Source organism: Callorhinus ursinus, unplaced genomic scaffold, assembly GCF_003265705.2.
Source record: "Callorhinus ursinus isolate GAN/ISIS: 27379988/994484 unplaced genomic scaffold, GSC_fseal_2.0 scaffold16, whole genome shotgun sequence".
Lineage (NCBI taxonomy): Eukaryota > Metazoa > Chordata > Mammalia > Carnivora > Otariidae > Callorhinus > Callorhinus ursinus.
This window is the reverse complement of record NW_027397078.1, coordinates 39,437,737-39,453,352: the sequence shown is the minus strand read 5'-3', so window position 1 is coordinate 39,453,352 and position 15,616 is coordinate 39,437,737. Positions and strand designations below refer to the sequence as shown.

Below are 15,616 nucleotides of genomic sequence, written 5' to 3'. Positions count from 1 at the left end.
GAGGCAGAGAGGTGGAGAGAGGGTAGTGAGTTATCTGTCCCAAACGCGCCTACCTTATACTTCTGTTTACACCTTTGTGTGTGTGTCTGCCGTCCCCTTCGGAGCACCTCGGGGCAGGGACCTTGCTTACACGTTTGGTTCCCTGGAACCTCGGACAGAAAGATTCCTGTTGAGTGCTGGTCTGGATGACCTTCCTAGGATGTGCACGGCCCTTTCCTTCGCTTGCCGTTGTTACCTCGGCAGAGCATGGCACGCAAATGCTGTTTGACGCGGGTCGGGTGAATGACCCATCGTGTTTCCTCGGCGCAGGATTAACTAACCGTCCCCGGCAGCCCCTCTTCCGACCAGCCCTCCCTCTGTTCATCCTCTTATTTTAGTGTAGGGAGAAGTGAAAACTTGTACTCCCGTAGATTAAGATTAGGTGTATCGCCGTATTTCAGCGAGGTTATGGCCTGTGTGGAGAGAGTTGTTTTTATTTTATTTTAGAGATGACAGCGTCTCTAAGGATGGAGTGACGGGTTGTATAGCATGCAGGTGTTCAGCCTTTCATTTATTCTTCCACTGAAGGCCTGCGACGTTCCAAAGTAGGTAAGCGGCTGCCGATGAGACACATACGTAAATCACAGTAACGCAAGCGGTTACAAAGTAATACGTTTAAGATTTAAGAAAGTCACATTATGACTGCCGCCGTGAAGCACGTCGGTTCAGGGAGGTGACCAGGTGACCCCCGGCTGATGGATCTCGGGATGCGTGAGGAGCAAGAGGAGACGGGTTTAGCATTTCGCTGTGACAGTTGACTCTCGTGGAGATATCAGTGGTGTGGGTCGGAAAGAGAGCGTCAAGGGTCTCGAAGGATGGTCGCAAACCAGGGTTATCATAGACCCCTAACAGCATGTCAGGAGCTACCCCCTGATTTTCTTTTTTAAGAGAAACATTTTGGACGTGTGAGCAGTGTTTTGCTATTTTGCTTGAGTGCTAGAAATACCACCAGTGTATGACGCTGTATTAATATCTCAGCCACGACTCTGTGGCAAAGCATTATCCCTCTGTCAGATTGAGTTGGAATCAGGCTTACAGTGCAACATTGTTAAAATGCAGCTGCCCTAAAAGGAAGATGTGGTTTCCTTCCAGCGGTAGGAGATGACCAAACACCCTTCTCAATGTCACATCTCGTTTTCTAAAGCCGCCAACTCCGACATGCTCGTACACAGAGGAATCGCGCTGTTTAAACTCCCTGATCAAAAGAGCATCTTTCTCTGAACAGTTAATGATTTTTAGTCTCAATCAAAACCTCTCAGAAAGATCTTCAGTGTATGAGTGAGTTCTTCTACCATATTACCCAGTCAAATCTACTTGCCTAATGGAATCTGTGGGTGAATTGGATAGAATGGCAACAGTTAAATCATCCTTCTCCAGAATTCAACACGACCTTCCTTTTAATCATAGGGACAGAAGATCCCTGCAGTAGTCATCATTTTTAAAAAAAATAATGTAATATTATAGGGGTGAAGGAATAGTGACACCATTAATACTTTCTCCCATTTTTTTTTTTTTTTGAAGGAAATGTGTTTGCAGCATGAATCTCCTGTTTAGATTTAGAGAAGGGTAGACCGTGTTGGTCAAAAGGCATCAAAGGAAATTGAGAGATAGGAGTAGGGTCCAGTGTGGACTTTGAGTATGACCCTAGTGAAATTGTAGCAATCCTGGCAGTGTCTTCATCCTAACAGATCCTGATACGTTTACTTCTGAGAATCTTCTAAATCAATTTTCCTTCCACTGTCCACGTGTTCTGAATGATTGTGTCAACCTAATAAACCTAGCCCACCAAGTCACAATCCATACCCCCACATAAGAATTCAGGAAGCATTGCCTCCATTGGTGATTTTAGTTAATCTGACAGCATTCCCATACTGAGCCGTGAGGATTTTTGCCAAAAGCAAGATAAATAAATGAACAGCAAAATGCCAGAACGTTTACATTGGCCTGTGACCACGTATAGCGGTTAAATGTAAAAACTCCAGCAGGGCTCTTAAAATATTGAAAATGTGCACATGGCTAATTTGAGAGCGGGGATTAGGAATCGGTGCTTTTAAAGGAACAGAGGATGTACGATCTCCGTGCGATCCTGAACTGTATCTGGGACGCACAGGTCATGGCTCTCCGTTTGTGTAACTGTTCCCTGGGCAGGTGTTGGGTCTGTGGTGGAGGAGTCCCCAGAAGGCTCTCTTCAGTCTGCACCCTCATCTGGACCAGGGCTCAAGGCAATAGTCCTGTAAATAGTGGTTCTCCTGTGGAAGGAGCGGCTGGCCCCGCTCTGCGTCACCTGATGTCTAAGTCAACGTTTGAAGCTCTTAGACTGCTTCTTGTAGAGATGGGTGTGAGCAAACTCTGGGAAGCTTCTGCTCAACCGTAAGTGCCGGCCCTTCCTACTCCGTTGACCTGCCTCTCAAAGGTGGGGACCTCTGGGGCTCTGTCCTGAGTCCCCTCACTTCTTTACCTACCCACTCATGCTCTATGAGCGCATCTTCCCGATTCTTCTTTGCTGCCAGTCCCCTCTCTGCCCAGGGACCTGGATGAGCTTTAATACACATGCGGTCACTGTACCGTGCTGAGTTTCCTAGGGCGGCCCCAAAGTGGATGGCTAACAAACAACAGAAAGTAGTTCTCTCTCACTTCCAGACACCAGAAGTCCTAAATCAAGGGATCAGCGGGACCATGCTCCTTCTGAAGGCTCTACTGGGGGATCCTTCCTTGCCTTCTGGTGGTCGCTGGCAATCCTTGGCTTCCCATAGCCTGTGGATGCATCACTCCAGTCTCTGTCTCCTCTGTCATCTCAGCTTTTCTTCTTTTCTTAAAACACTCCGCTATACTCCCACCCACTGAGAATGAAACGTGAGGTCTGCACCACGGCGGTACACAGCCCTACCATGACCTAGAGCTGCTTTATCTTCCTCGGCCCTGTCTGCTCTTTTCTGGGGTCCCCCAGCATTTTAATCTTGTTTCCACCACAGGGCCCCTCCATTGGCAGTTCCTTCTGGTGGGAAGCTCGTCCCCTGGTCTTTGCATGGATTTGATCTTTCATTCCCGTGTTCCCTCTGTAAGATCTCCCTGGAGATCTCCCTCAGTCAGAACTCAACATACCACCTTAGTATAATTTCTTGTGCATCCAATATGTTGTCTCTTTGTAATTTATGTGCTCATGATCTGTCTCCCTTCTTATAATGTAAATCCCATGGGAGCGGGGATCTGTGATGCCTCATTCACCTCTCTGTCCCTTTGCTACAATAACCACATGGTAGGTGTTCAGTAGATACTTGCTGAACGAATAGTAAACATGTCCCAGATTTTTCTTCCTTCTGCTCCTGGTACCATACTTGAGTATCTCCCCCTTTCTCCCCTGAAATACCCTCTTTTTGCTGGGACCAGAGTAACTTCCCTAAGATTTTCTTATAGTCGCGTTTATAGAGTTTTCTGCCTCTTTCTCAGAGCAGAAAAGTCCCTGTAGTGTCGGAAAGAGAACGGTTAGACTAGCTCTGGCTTCATTTCCATTCCTCTCTCCAATCAAGGTCATCCTGAAGGAGGCTCTCCCCCCACCTCCCTTTTACTCTGCCTAAGCGCGAGTAATAAATGTCAGCGGAATGGATAAATTAACTCTATCGACAGCGTCTGCACAAGCACGGGGGTGGTGGAAATCCTGTTCTCCCAAGCTGTTCAGGAACGTAGACTTCCCCCACATGCAGAAAAAGGCTTTCCAAATTCCCTGACGCCCGCATCTGAGGCCCTGCCATTCCTGGCATCTCTCCTTTACCTTAGGGGCGGATTCCAAAAGCAGCCAATTTGGCTCCTGTCTGGGCGGCTTATGAGTTGCTTCTTATACTCCCTGAATTTGGCGTGTCATGCCCTCATGCAGTAACACAACTTTCAGAGAGCAGTGGATGCTTTTGTTGGAGGAAAAAAAAAAACAAGACCAAACAGCAAGAGGGTCTGGGAGTTTATTAGAAGGTGGTTAGGCAACATGTAGGTTCTGACTTCAGATTTTCACAGATATTTTCATCAGCTTCCCCAGAGCAGGCAAAGCAGCCCCATCTTGCTGGTGTGGGTATTTAGTGTGCCGGGAGGCATCTGCAGCCTTTTCACCTTTGAAAGAAGATCGCATGCTGTCTTCATTTCTGAGTGCGCTCATTCAGTTACATTCGAGCAACAAGCACTCACATATTGACTCCGTACAGTACGCTAAGCATGGGGCTAGCTTCTAGGGCATGGAGGCCAAGGAGACAGGGTCCCTGAGCTCTGGTAGCTCATATTCTAATGCTGAGATGCAGATCTACAGAGATGGTTTAGAATAACGAACTGCTAAGGGAACTCTTAGGAACGGACGTTTAGAGGTAGTCAGCCCAACCTGGACTTCCGAGAGCCTCCCAGGGAGAGATGACCTTTTGCAGGCTGATGTTTTTACGTGCTGGCAAGGAGAGGAAAGGTGAGGAATTCATTCTAGGCGGGAGTGAGATGCTTACGGTGAGCAGAAAAGTAGCTTGGCGTTGCTAGAGATGGAAGACTAAACCAGGAGTGTCAGGTGATGTGGCTCATGAATATACCCCACATCCAAGTTAGTATGTCCGACAGGAATGTGTTAAAAATAACTGTTGCCATTCGGGTAGTAGTTAAAATTGTGTGTGAAGACTATCGCCCAAATCCAGTATAAGGAAAGGGTAGAGGCATGCAAATAATAAACTGAGGAATGACTGTGTATCCAGTCCCTCATCTTTAGAGCTGGAATAATATGGTTGTTATTAGAGGAATATCATGGAGAACTTTTGTGAGGATTAACAAGTCAGTGCATGCAAAGTGTTGGCGCACGTACTCAGTACACACAAGGCATTATTGTCATCCATGAGAATACAAGATCTGTGACGGCATATGTGTTGCTTTACTCACTTCTGTATCCACGGGACGTACAACAGTGCCTCACTTCTGACTGAATACATACATGGAAAAAGAATTCTTGAGCTTGGGTTCGAAGGGTACATCGGTCGAGTAGATGAAGACGGGACTGGACGACCTTGGTAAATCCACTGCTGTTTGGTTGTTGATTGGAGACAAGGAAAGACATCCATGATGTGTCTTGTGTCTTTGGCTTACATGGTTGTGTAGATAGAGGGACAGTCTCTTGATGAATTGAGACTCATGGGCAGAGAGCTATATTTGGTTGGCAGGTGGGGAGGTGTATGAGATTGTTTGGTGTAAGAAGAGAGTCAGGGACCACGCCCTGAGGCACTCTTACCTGAAAAGTGAGGTGGACAATGATGATATCATAAAGGCAATGTTGACAGAGTGATTTGGGAAATAAGAAGAAAATTAGGAGAAGAGAAGATTCAGGGAAAAGCATGAGTGGTGAGTGGTGCTAAAATGGCCAGTATGATGATGACACAGGTCCGTTTCATTGATTACCCACATGATGCTCACAAGTATATTTTTAGTGGAGAGGTGGGGGGACAGAGGCTGGACGGATGGAAGGGTGGGGAAAGGGGAAAAACATTCTCACGTTCTTTTAAGAAATTTTCTGTGCAGGGAGGGAGGCTGTTAGAAGCAGGACTTGGTCATGGGAAAGGTTGGAGCATATGTGGTGATCCGCGGTAAACTTCCATAGGGGGCTGATGTACAAGGCGTCGCTGAGAAGCTCCAGTTGCTGTGAAGATCCAAGATTTATGGGGAACAGATAACGTTTTTCGTTGACGGCTGGTGTCTTACTGGGGAGATGCCAACTCAAGTCAGAGTTTATACAGGGGTCGGTGTTTGGGCAAGAATACGATGGACAGTGGTGTATTACTCGATCGGAGCCAAGAGTCATGACCACGTACATAGGACAAGGTTAGCAAGCACCCCGAACACTGCCGTGCCATTTTGAACGACTGGGACTGTCCACTTAAGCGGAGAAGAGACCTGCCGAATGATCAACATCTTAGTGCCGTGACAGAAGGATTTCATTGAACTGTTTTCATTTGGTAGAATGTCTGGCCGTGATACCACAAGGTTAAATTCTGCAGTTTGGGCCCATGGTTGCAGAATCCGTACCAGGGGGCAAGGTTTGTGGTTGGAGGATGGGTGTTTGATTTACTCACTTTTGAGCCGGAGCAGATGCAAGTGAGGTGGTCTAGTGTGGGCTGTGCGGAGGGAGGCTGAGGTTGCGTGGCGGCAAAGTGCAGGACAGTGGGAAGGATATGGTGGCGGTATATAAACTGAGCTCTGGGCAGGCGAGGAGTTGGGGTATTTCGTGGTGATGAGCTCCTCTTCCTGGATGACATGCAAGGTGAGGCTCTCTTCTGAGTTTGGTAAGACTCTGGAGGAGAGGACTTTTGGAATGCAGTTGATGAGGGAAGTGAAAAGTCCTAGCAATGTTAACGGAAAAACAGAATGTTGGAAATAAGAATTTCTCATCACACTCATCTACAGGGGAGTCTTCCCCCCCCCCCAAGCCATACCATTCACTGATTCAGCCATTATTTCATTCATTCAAGAAATAGATTGGCCACTATGATTTGGAAAGGATGATGCTGTGGACCGTCAGCTGCTTAAGTGCTGAATTAGACAGTTTGTTTTCAAGCGCTTGTGGTCCTCCTGGGATGATGAGATGTGCACAGAATTGATTGTCATGATTGTCAGGCATCCCATAAACAAGGAACTGGAAACATACGAGGGAAGTGGACAGTAGGAAAACGTCGCCTGCAGTGGTGGTCGTAGGGGGCTTAATTCCATAGGAGGGGCATCATGTTGTCAAGGATGTGTAGAATCGTTTGGGGGTTGGCAGAGCAGACATCCAGACACAGAACTTTCCAGAAGGCAAGATGGGACAAGCTGTTTCCTGTGGCACTAAAGTGAGACTTAGCTCAACCAAGGTGTGACGTGGCAGAGGCGGATCAGACCCAGGACGTGGTTCGCTTTACGTTCTCGGCCAAGATACGTGCTTTAGTTTTTCGACTCGCAGGAGATAATAAGAAGGTGCTCAGCTGAGTGAAGAAATGCACTGTTAGTAGAAGCCTCACTGACATTTCCCCTCAATACTATAGGATTTAATATCGTGGACTAAGGTTTGGTTGCTGCACTCACCTGACCGCACAATCTAAATGCAGTAACTCAGGGCGGGGCTTAGGCAACTGTGGTGTTAGGGATCCACAAATGGAGCCCAATGCCTGATTTTGTAAACAAAGTTTTATTGAAACACAGCCCCACTCATTCCTTGATGTGATGTCTCAAAATGTGACAGCAGAGGATGAGTGTTGGGAAAGCAATTACGTTGACCAACCCCTACACGGACGAGTTAGCAGTTTGAGGTCATGTTCCTTAAGGAGTTAACTCTTTTCAAACTGTGTCAATTCATTTTAAGGGTGTTTTCCAAAGTTTTACCCCTCTTTGAGCACTGACATCAGGAGACTGTTGCTCTTTATTTTGCCATCAGAATAGGTGGATAGAACGCAGATCATTATTCTATCCTATCTCCTGCCTGGCATGAATAAATCAAGGAAAGAGTAAAACACAGCGTCTTGGGTGAGAAAGCATTGAATGCAAATTGCGCCCTTTGTGGTTTGCATCAATCCAGGGAAACGATGTTATGCAGACGTGGAGATGCCCAAGAGGAGAAAAATGGCCAAGAGAGTATTTCATAAAACTCTGCCCCCTGATCAAGCATTAGAATGGCTGTCATATACTCTTGCCACTGAAAGTGATTTGACCTGCCGGGTGGCAGCATTAGAAAGGACAAAAATTGAAGCCTGGTTCGGAAGCAGCTGTTCCTGACAAGAGTCTTGTAGTAAATGGTAGAATTTTTTCTGCACTTGCCTGGAGAGACTGACGAGCCTCAGCCATCATACTTTTGTGACTTCCCATCATGGCAAAGTACCATCTAGATGAGAGGCATGTGACTTTGACAATTACTTGACCAGATTTTAAATTTAGACCTTGCTTCTTTCCTCTGCTCACACATTTTCAGAAAAAGAAAAAATAAAAATCCAGATGTCTTATCCGGTTTTTCTTCGTTTCTCCCGTAAGCTGCCTCCAACTTTCCTGCGCTTAATTCTCCTTCACGACTTAAATCAAGACTCTGTTGAGTCAGGGTGGGCGTTCCTAGGGACCCCCCCCCGCCCCGTGCTGTTGCCTCCCAGTCAGAGGGATCTGTGGGGTCATGTGAGCTGTCCTCGGAGACTTGGAGTTTCTGTGGGGTGAGATCCTTGTTCATGCAGTGTTCCCTGTGGGATTCTGAGAATCAGGAAAAGCTAGGGTTCAGTAGCCCCGATTTTGGAGCTCTAGTTGGTTCTATCGCTTGCTTGCCATGTCATGTTGGCCAGAGATTTGCCAGCTGTGGAATGGGGTACCTACCTTGCAGAGGGCGGTAGGGAAGGAATGAGTTAATATCTGCAAGGAGCCTGAATCGTTCCGGGAACATGGGGCACTCCATCATTATTCCTGGTCGTTGTAAGTCATTGCTTAGTAAATACTTGCCAAATGAATGGAGCTCAGCATTCGAGCTCCTGTGAACTTCATTCGGGGACAACCGTAGCAGTTACGGGGAGAGCAGAAGTGTGTACTGTCCTTTTGAAGCCCGGCGGGTGCATTTTGCACATAGCCCTTTCCAGGGAGCACGGCAGGAGGAATGAAACTGAAAGCTACACCATCTGACAAGTAAGGATATTTGCTCATGAACACATGCCTGGAAATGGGTGATCATACTTTATCAAACATGCTGTTCCCTGGGGAGAGTGTGCACGGATGTGTTTATCATCTGTTAAAAAATTTTTAAATATATATATATATATATATATATTTTTTTTTTTTTACCATTGCTGTTGTAAAAAAAAAAAAACACTCCTTTTACAGCTTTAGAAAATTGGGTGAGATTCTGTTTATTGATATGTTTCTCTAGTTTCTGAAGATAAATTCAGAACTGTAAGATGAGAGATTTAGGTTATACACAGTGGGTTCGTATTTTCATACAAGGTGTAATAGTTCGTCCTGAGTATGATGGTTTGTCTTCCGAAAAGTAGCTGGGCATGACACTGTACCTGGTCCTGCCACCCCCTACATGCAAGTGCTTAGTGGACGGCTGGGTTTGCGGGCTGCACCACACTGGATCCCAAGGAAATCCTGTGTCCTCCTTGAGGGTGCTCTGAGCATTGCACTTCAGCACAGGTAAGCCCCTTCCCTGCACCCACATAGAACTCTTTCCGCCAGGGGGCTACTCGTGGCTTGGAACTCTCTAGGGGATCTTGAATCTCTGGCAGGGTGTGAGCTCTCGAGGGTCGCTCGAGGAGTTTTGTTTTGTTTTCAAAGTGGTTATACATCTCAGAGACTTCTCTTCCATCACCCGGAGCTCTGGGACCTCAGCAGATTTCCTAGAACAGAACAGATCCCTGATGTTGGATTCATGATAGATATGTACCTTGGATGAGCCTCTGGATTTCTCTGGCACCGTCTACATTGTGTGTGTGCGCGCGCATGTGCTCACGCCTATGTAAGTGGATAGGCATTTATAGAAATGGTAAGAGAGATGGAAAAACCATTCAGTTTTCTTATGACGAGATTGAGTCATATTTACAAAATAAAAGCAAGTATTTCCATTGCTGATTTTTTCAGCTTTTTAAAACTAATAAAAATTGTACATAGTTAAGATACACAATTCAAAATTGGGGTTGTGTATGCACTGTGAAATGATCACCACAATCAAGTTATTTAACTTAGCTGATACTTCACAGAGTTACCATTTTTGTCTTCTTTTTGTTGTTGTTGTTGTTGTTGTAGTGAGAACGCTTGAGGTCTGCTGTCTCAGCACGTGTCATGTATACAATGACACAATGCGGTATGGTTAACTGTAGTTTCTTGTTGCACATTCGATCCCAGAACTGACTCATCTTGCGTAACTGAAACTTTGTACCTTTGACCAGTATCCCCCCAATTCCCCAACCCCCTGCTGGTGGCCAGTCTACTGTCTGCTTCCCTGAGTTTGACTAGTCTCCGTTCCTCATGTACGTGAGATCACACGGTATTCATCGTTCTGTGTCTGGTGTCTTTTACTGAGCATAATGCTCTCCAGGTTCACCCATGTCGTTCCCAGTGGCAGGACTTCCTTCTTGCCTACGCCTGCAATTCCACTGTGTGTGTGTCTACATAATTCCGCATCTTCTTTATGCATCCATCTGTTCATGGGCATTTGTTTCCATATCTTGCGTGTTGTGACAAAAGATAAGTGTCAGCGAGGATGTGGAGAACAGGGGACCCTCGTGCACTCTTGGTGGGGATGCAAAGTGGTTCAGCCACTGTGGAAAACAGGATGGAGGTTCCTCAAGAGACTATGATCCTGCAATTCCAGTTCTGAGTACATATTCAAAGGAAATGAAGTCAGAATCTTGAAGAGACATCTGTGCCCCATGTTCATGGCAGTGCTATATTCTAAGACATGGAAGCTCTAGCCAAGGCATGGGAAGTTTGGCACGTCTCAGGCCCGCTCACATGTGGATTTGGAGCTAGTTGTCCCTTTGCCTTAACCTGGGGAGACCCGGGAAACCGTCCTTGGACATTGCCTTTTTCCTTAAAGAATAATACATCTGTTGACTCTGGGGAACATAAAAGAATGTGCTCAGTGTCCCAGTTTTTCTTAAGCCTGTGGTTCAGAGTTGTCTTCCTGAGTTTCTAAATCCAGCCCACCTGTGGCCCTCTTCCAACATTTTACAGGCAGGCCAGCACCAGCTCTCTCTTGCACCAGAGGTGAAATTGTATTGAGGAATTGTGCAAATTCACAGACTTTGGTGTTGAACAAAGCTTTGTATCTGCGCTCTAGCTCACTAGATCAGTGACCTTTGGTACGTAATTTTGCTCATCCCCCTCAGGTGTAGGTATAGATGGCCCCCACCTGTAGATTGGACAGTGAGGGTAGCACCGCCGTGGGGTAGGTGTAATGATTTAATGAGATGAAATGCATATTCTAGGCCATCAGATTTTGCTTCTATAGATGGGGAATCATAGTAGTGCCCCTGTGAGGTAGATGTAAGGATTTAGTGAATGAAATGCATATCATAGTCCATATCACGTAGTACGTGATCAGTTAAATTGAGCCATTAGAAACAGCATATATAGGGCACCTGGGTGGCTCAGTCAGTTAAGCGAATGACACTGGCTCAGGTCGTGGTCTCAGGGTCGTGGAATCAAGCTCCATGTCGGGCTCCCCACTCAGCCTGGAGTCTGCTTGTCCCGCTCCCTCTGCCGCTCTCCACCACTTTCTCTGTTTTCTCAGATAAATAAAATCTTTAAAACATTTTTAAAAACCAGTACATATAAAACCCGTGAAGTAATTCATATCGTCTTCCCTGATGTCATCTAGAGAATGCAAGTATTTAATCAACTGGGGAACACACACATATATCATCTCTGTGTATTTAGTATGGTTTTTACTTTGGAATCAGTATAGATTGACAGAATTACAAATTTTAAAGATAGTTACTGCTTTCCCTGTACCCAGCTTCCTCCAGCATTAACCTTCTACATAACCACTGTTATCTGTCAAGAAATTAACATTGGAACATCACCTTTAACTGAACTATACATTTTCCACTAATGTGCTTTTTCGTTTCAGGATCCAATCTGCAACGCCACATTGCACCTAGATGATACATTTTTAAAGGATTCTTTTTCATTATTGTGGTATTTTGGCCTACCTTCTGCTTTATTTTATGTTAACCAGTGGGGCAATAAGTATATACTGTAGCCATTAAACAAGATCTTTATGTTATGTAGCAAACTTCCTTTGGTGTTCTTAAATTAAGTGAAGTTCTACGAACTTGATCTAGTAGTAGGACAGTCATGTGCATATTCTATCAGCTTGATCCCAAAGAAGGATAAACATCTGAAAATCATATGAGGTTCATCTAGAAGGATAGTCATGTGTGTATTCATCTCGTTGAAGAATAAACACATGAAAATTCTCCGAGCTTGATCCCACAGATGGAAAAACAAATGAAAACCCTATGAGGTTTATCAAGAAGGATAGCGGGTACATATTCTATGAGTTTGAACTCGAAGAAGAATAAGAGTTAAGTCTATGAGTTTGATCTAGTAGAATAGATTTTTTAAAAATTCCATGAGCTTAAACTAGTAGAATAATAGGTGAAAATTTTATGAGGTTCATGTGGTAAAAGGCATGTGCATATCCTGTGAGCTAAATCTTACAGAAGGATAAACAGATGAAAAAAATCTGTGAGTTTGAGCCAGTAGGACAAGCAGCTGAAAATATTATGAGGTTCATCTAGTAGAAGGATTCGCATGTGCATAATCTGTGAGATTGACCTGGAAGAATAAACAGATGGAAGTCTACGGGCTTGATCTAGTAGATGGATAAGCAAGTTTAAATTCTGTAAGCTTGATCTAGTAGAAGGATACATAGATGAAAGTCTATGAGCTTGGTCTAATAGAAGGATAAGCAAGTTTAAATTCTGTGAGTGTGGATAAGCAGGTGAAAATCCCATTATCTCGATCTGGTAGAAGGGTAAACAGGTGCACATTCTGAGTTTGATCGAGTAGAAGGATAAGCAGGTGAAATGCCATGAGCCTGATCTACTATACGAATAAGGAGGTGAAAGTTCTATGTGCTCGATCTCCCAGAAGGATAATCAGACTAATTCACAGGTTGTGATTCCTCGTGTAGCTCAGTCAGCTATTGACAACTTGAATAAATTATGGCAAAGTGTTTGAACTTCCCTATTCTTTGATGTGATAATCTGTGATGCAAGAGTAACAGTATTTGTCGGATAATTACCTTAAGATCATGTTGAAAAGATTTAGTGCGATACTTTTAACTTCTCGTGGAGGCCGTTCTAGAAACTGCAGACTATGATATGAATTTATGTGTGAATTTTCCCTGATGTCTGTGCATACAAAACATTTAGTGCCTGAAGTTTGAAGATCTTGTTTATAAGAGGAGTTCAGGCTGTAATCGTGAGCTACAGTTCATTCAGCCGTGGTCAGAATTCACTGTACCATCATCAAAAACCAGAATGACGAAGTGAAGCTTTGCTTCAAGATCCCTTGAACCTCTGTCTCCGGCAATCCATTTTTTAAGTTTCGATGGCATTTGCGTCCTTTGTTAACCATGCATGGTATTCATGCTTTCTCTCCTTGCTACGCATCTGCGTTGTCCTTCAACTTTCTTCACTTCACTCTTTCATTCTTTTTTCTAAAGTCTGAAAAGCTATTTTCAAGGAGCTGAACGTCCATTCTCTCCCTTGTTTCCAGCCTGACATCCCATGGTTATTATTCCTGTGGTGTTCAGCTGTGCGCAGTGCATTTGAAAGCTGTGGGGAAGGACTTTCCGGGAAACCATGCATCTGGTTTTACCTCTATCTGTGTGGGCTTCCTGCATCGCCGTGGGGTGGGGGGAGACCCGGCCCTTGGCTCCCTGAGCCCTGTGCTGGGAAGCCGCTGCCTGTGTCCCTCCAGGCGTATCCGTGGCGGGCCTTGGAGAGCAGCCTCTCTGCAGGGCCACTCCCACTGGAGCTCGGCTCACCACACCGTGCTCTCCCCAAACCCCTGTCCTGCTCTATGTGCTTAGAGTCAAGTGACCTCGTACGGACAAAGCTCATTCCCTCAACGAAATGGTAAGAGCTGTCCTGCTAGTAAAGTACTAGCATTGATGAAAACGGCCATGTCGGGTGCTGCTCCACTTCTGTTCTAGACACTGGACGTGGCATTTGCGATAATTCTACCTAACGCTCAACCGAATGTGTTGGGGATGTGAGGCACGGATGCCTGAGCTGCAGAGCTGGCGTTTTCTTTTCTTGTGGCTGCCCTGAAAATTATCGCAAATTTCGTCGCTCAAAACAGCACAGATTGATTAGTTTATAGATCCGGAGTGCAGGTGTCCAAAAATGGGTCCACCTGCGCTAAAAATCAAGGTGTTGGCACAGCTGTGTGCCTTTGCGAAGGCTCCAGGGGAGAAGGTGTTTCCGTGCCTTTTCCAGCATCTAGAGGCAGCTGTATTCCTTGGTGTGGGGCACCTTCCTCCATCTTCAGGGCCCGCTGCATAGCATCAGCCAGCCTCTCTCTCTGACCTGATTCTGAGTCTCCTGCTTCCCTCCTCCCCTTATCAGGACCCTTGTGATCACGCTGGACCCACTCAGATAATCCAGAATCCTAAGCACTTTGGCCATGAAAGAGACCACATCCCCAGGTTTTGAGGATGTAGACATGGGCATTTTGGGGTACTATTGGTTTGCCTATGACCATTGGCAAAAGTAGAAATGGAATTTCAGCTTTGTGACTCCGTAGTCATTGACTTGAGTCCTTTCTTACTTCGAGAGCTGAGTTTCCCCGATGACAGTCATAGCTCGTGACCACTAGGTGATGCTGGCCTGTGTGGTGCATAGTAGGGACCACGTCGTATTTTCTTTTCGCCACCATGTATGCTGTATTGCTAACAAAATTTTCATTGAATCCATATAATTAGAGAACTTGGCTCTTCCAAATCACCCGCCCCATGCCAAACATGGAAGAGTCCACTGAAATGAGCCTTAAACCAAGCTTTGAAAAGACGTACGTCTCCCTGTTGCCTCTTTTTTTGGTCTTCCAGGGGGGAAAGCAAACAACTGGGAAGGAGGTATCCGGATTCCGGGCATTCTTCGGTGGCCAGGGGTGATAAAGGCTGGGCTAGAGATTGATGAGCCAACGAGCAACATGGACATATTTCCTACGGTGGTCAACCTCGCAGGATCGCCATTGCCCGAGGACAGGTACTGTGACTCAGACGCACTTGGTATTGTGTCATTCAGATCTCACAGGGGCGAGTGTGTTCTGGTTTGCCTGCATGACGGCATTGTTATCTCCAGATGGACTTGTCATCCACGTCCAGTTAGGGGGCTCACTGATGGGGCCGCCGACGCAGAAACGCCGTCAATCCCATTCTCCCAGTGGGAAGTCAGCGGCAAGGTGCGGTGTCTGTGTTGGCTCTCATGAGTCTTTGACTTTCAACATCCTGCTGATCCTGTCTCTCCTGGCTGTGCCTTCCACGGGCCGGTCCACAGGGCAGGTGGGCAGCCACCTCTTTGACCCACCATGTTTGGCTCCCCTGCCTTCGCTCGGGGTCCCACTCAGCTGCTCTTTGCTGCAGCAGCAAGAAAGGCAGCCGGTTCCCCCGTTAACGGCCCTCCCTCCCAGCATGTCTTCATTTAGCAAGTTCTAAATGAAACGTCTTTCTCTTGAATTTAAATACAACTTCATATGACATTGCCAATGGTTTCTTCTTAAGTATTATTACCAATCTGAAGAGTTTTAAGTGAAGCATGCTGATTTATTGTTTTCATTAGTTTGGTGGCAGGCCAGGCTAATGTCATGGCAGGCGGGGCTGCAAATCTTGTTTCAATTCAGCTGCCAGCTGAACGAAGAGGAAACAGGAAATAGAGAGGTGAGCGCAGCTCAGCCAGCGCTCAGTCCGGGATAGGTTTGCTCATTTCTCATTGCTTTTAAGCTTGTTTTATCGTTTATTGTTTCCTTATTGTTTTGAAGTTTGTTCTGTAGTTGTATCTTCCCCGCCCCCAACACACACACACACACACACACACACACACACACACACACACACACA

General features: G+C 45.9%; 1 protein-coding gene across 4 annotated transcripts in view; it reads left to right on the top strand.

The window, feature by feature from the left end:
- STS (steroid sulfatase) overlaps positions 1 to 15,616 on the top strand; it is a 156,123-nt gene that overhangs the window by 120,895 nt on the left and 19,612 nt on the right. For all 4 annotated transcript variants that reach the window (XM_025857406.2, XM_025857407.2, XM_025857405.2 and 1 more), the window contains one exon: positions 14,606 to 14,765. In XM_025857406.2, the coding sequence (XP_025713191.1) occupies positions 14,606 to 14,765 (160 nt within the window). The remainder of the gene's footprint in view (positions 1 to 14,605; positions 14,766 to 15,616) is intronic.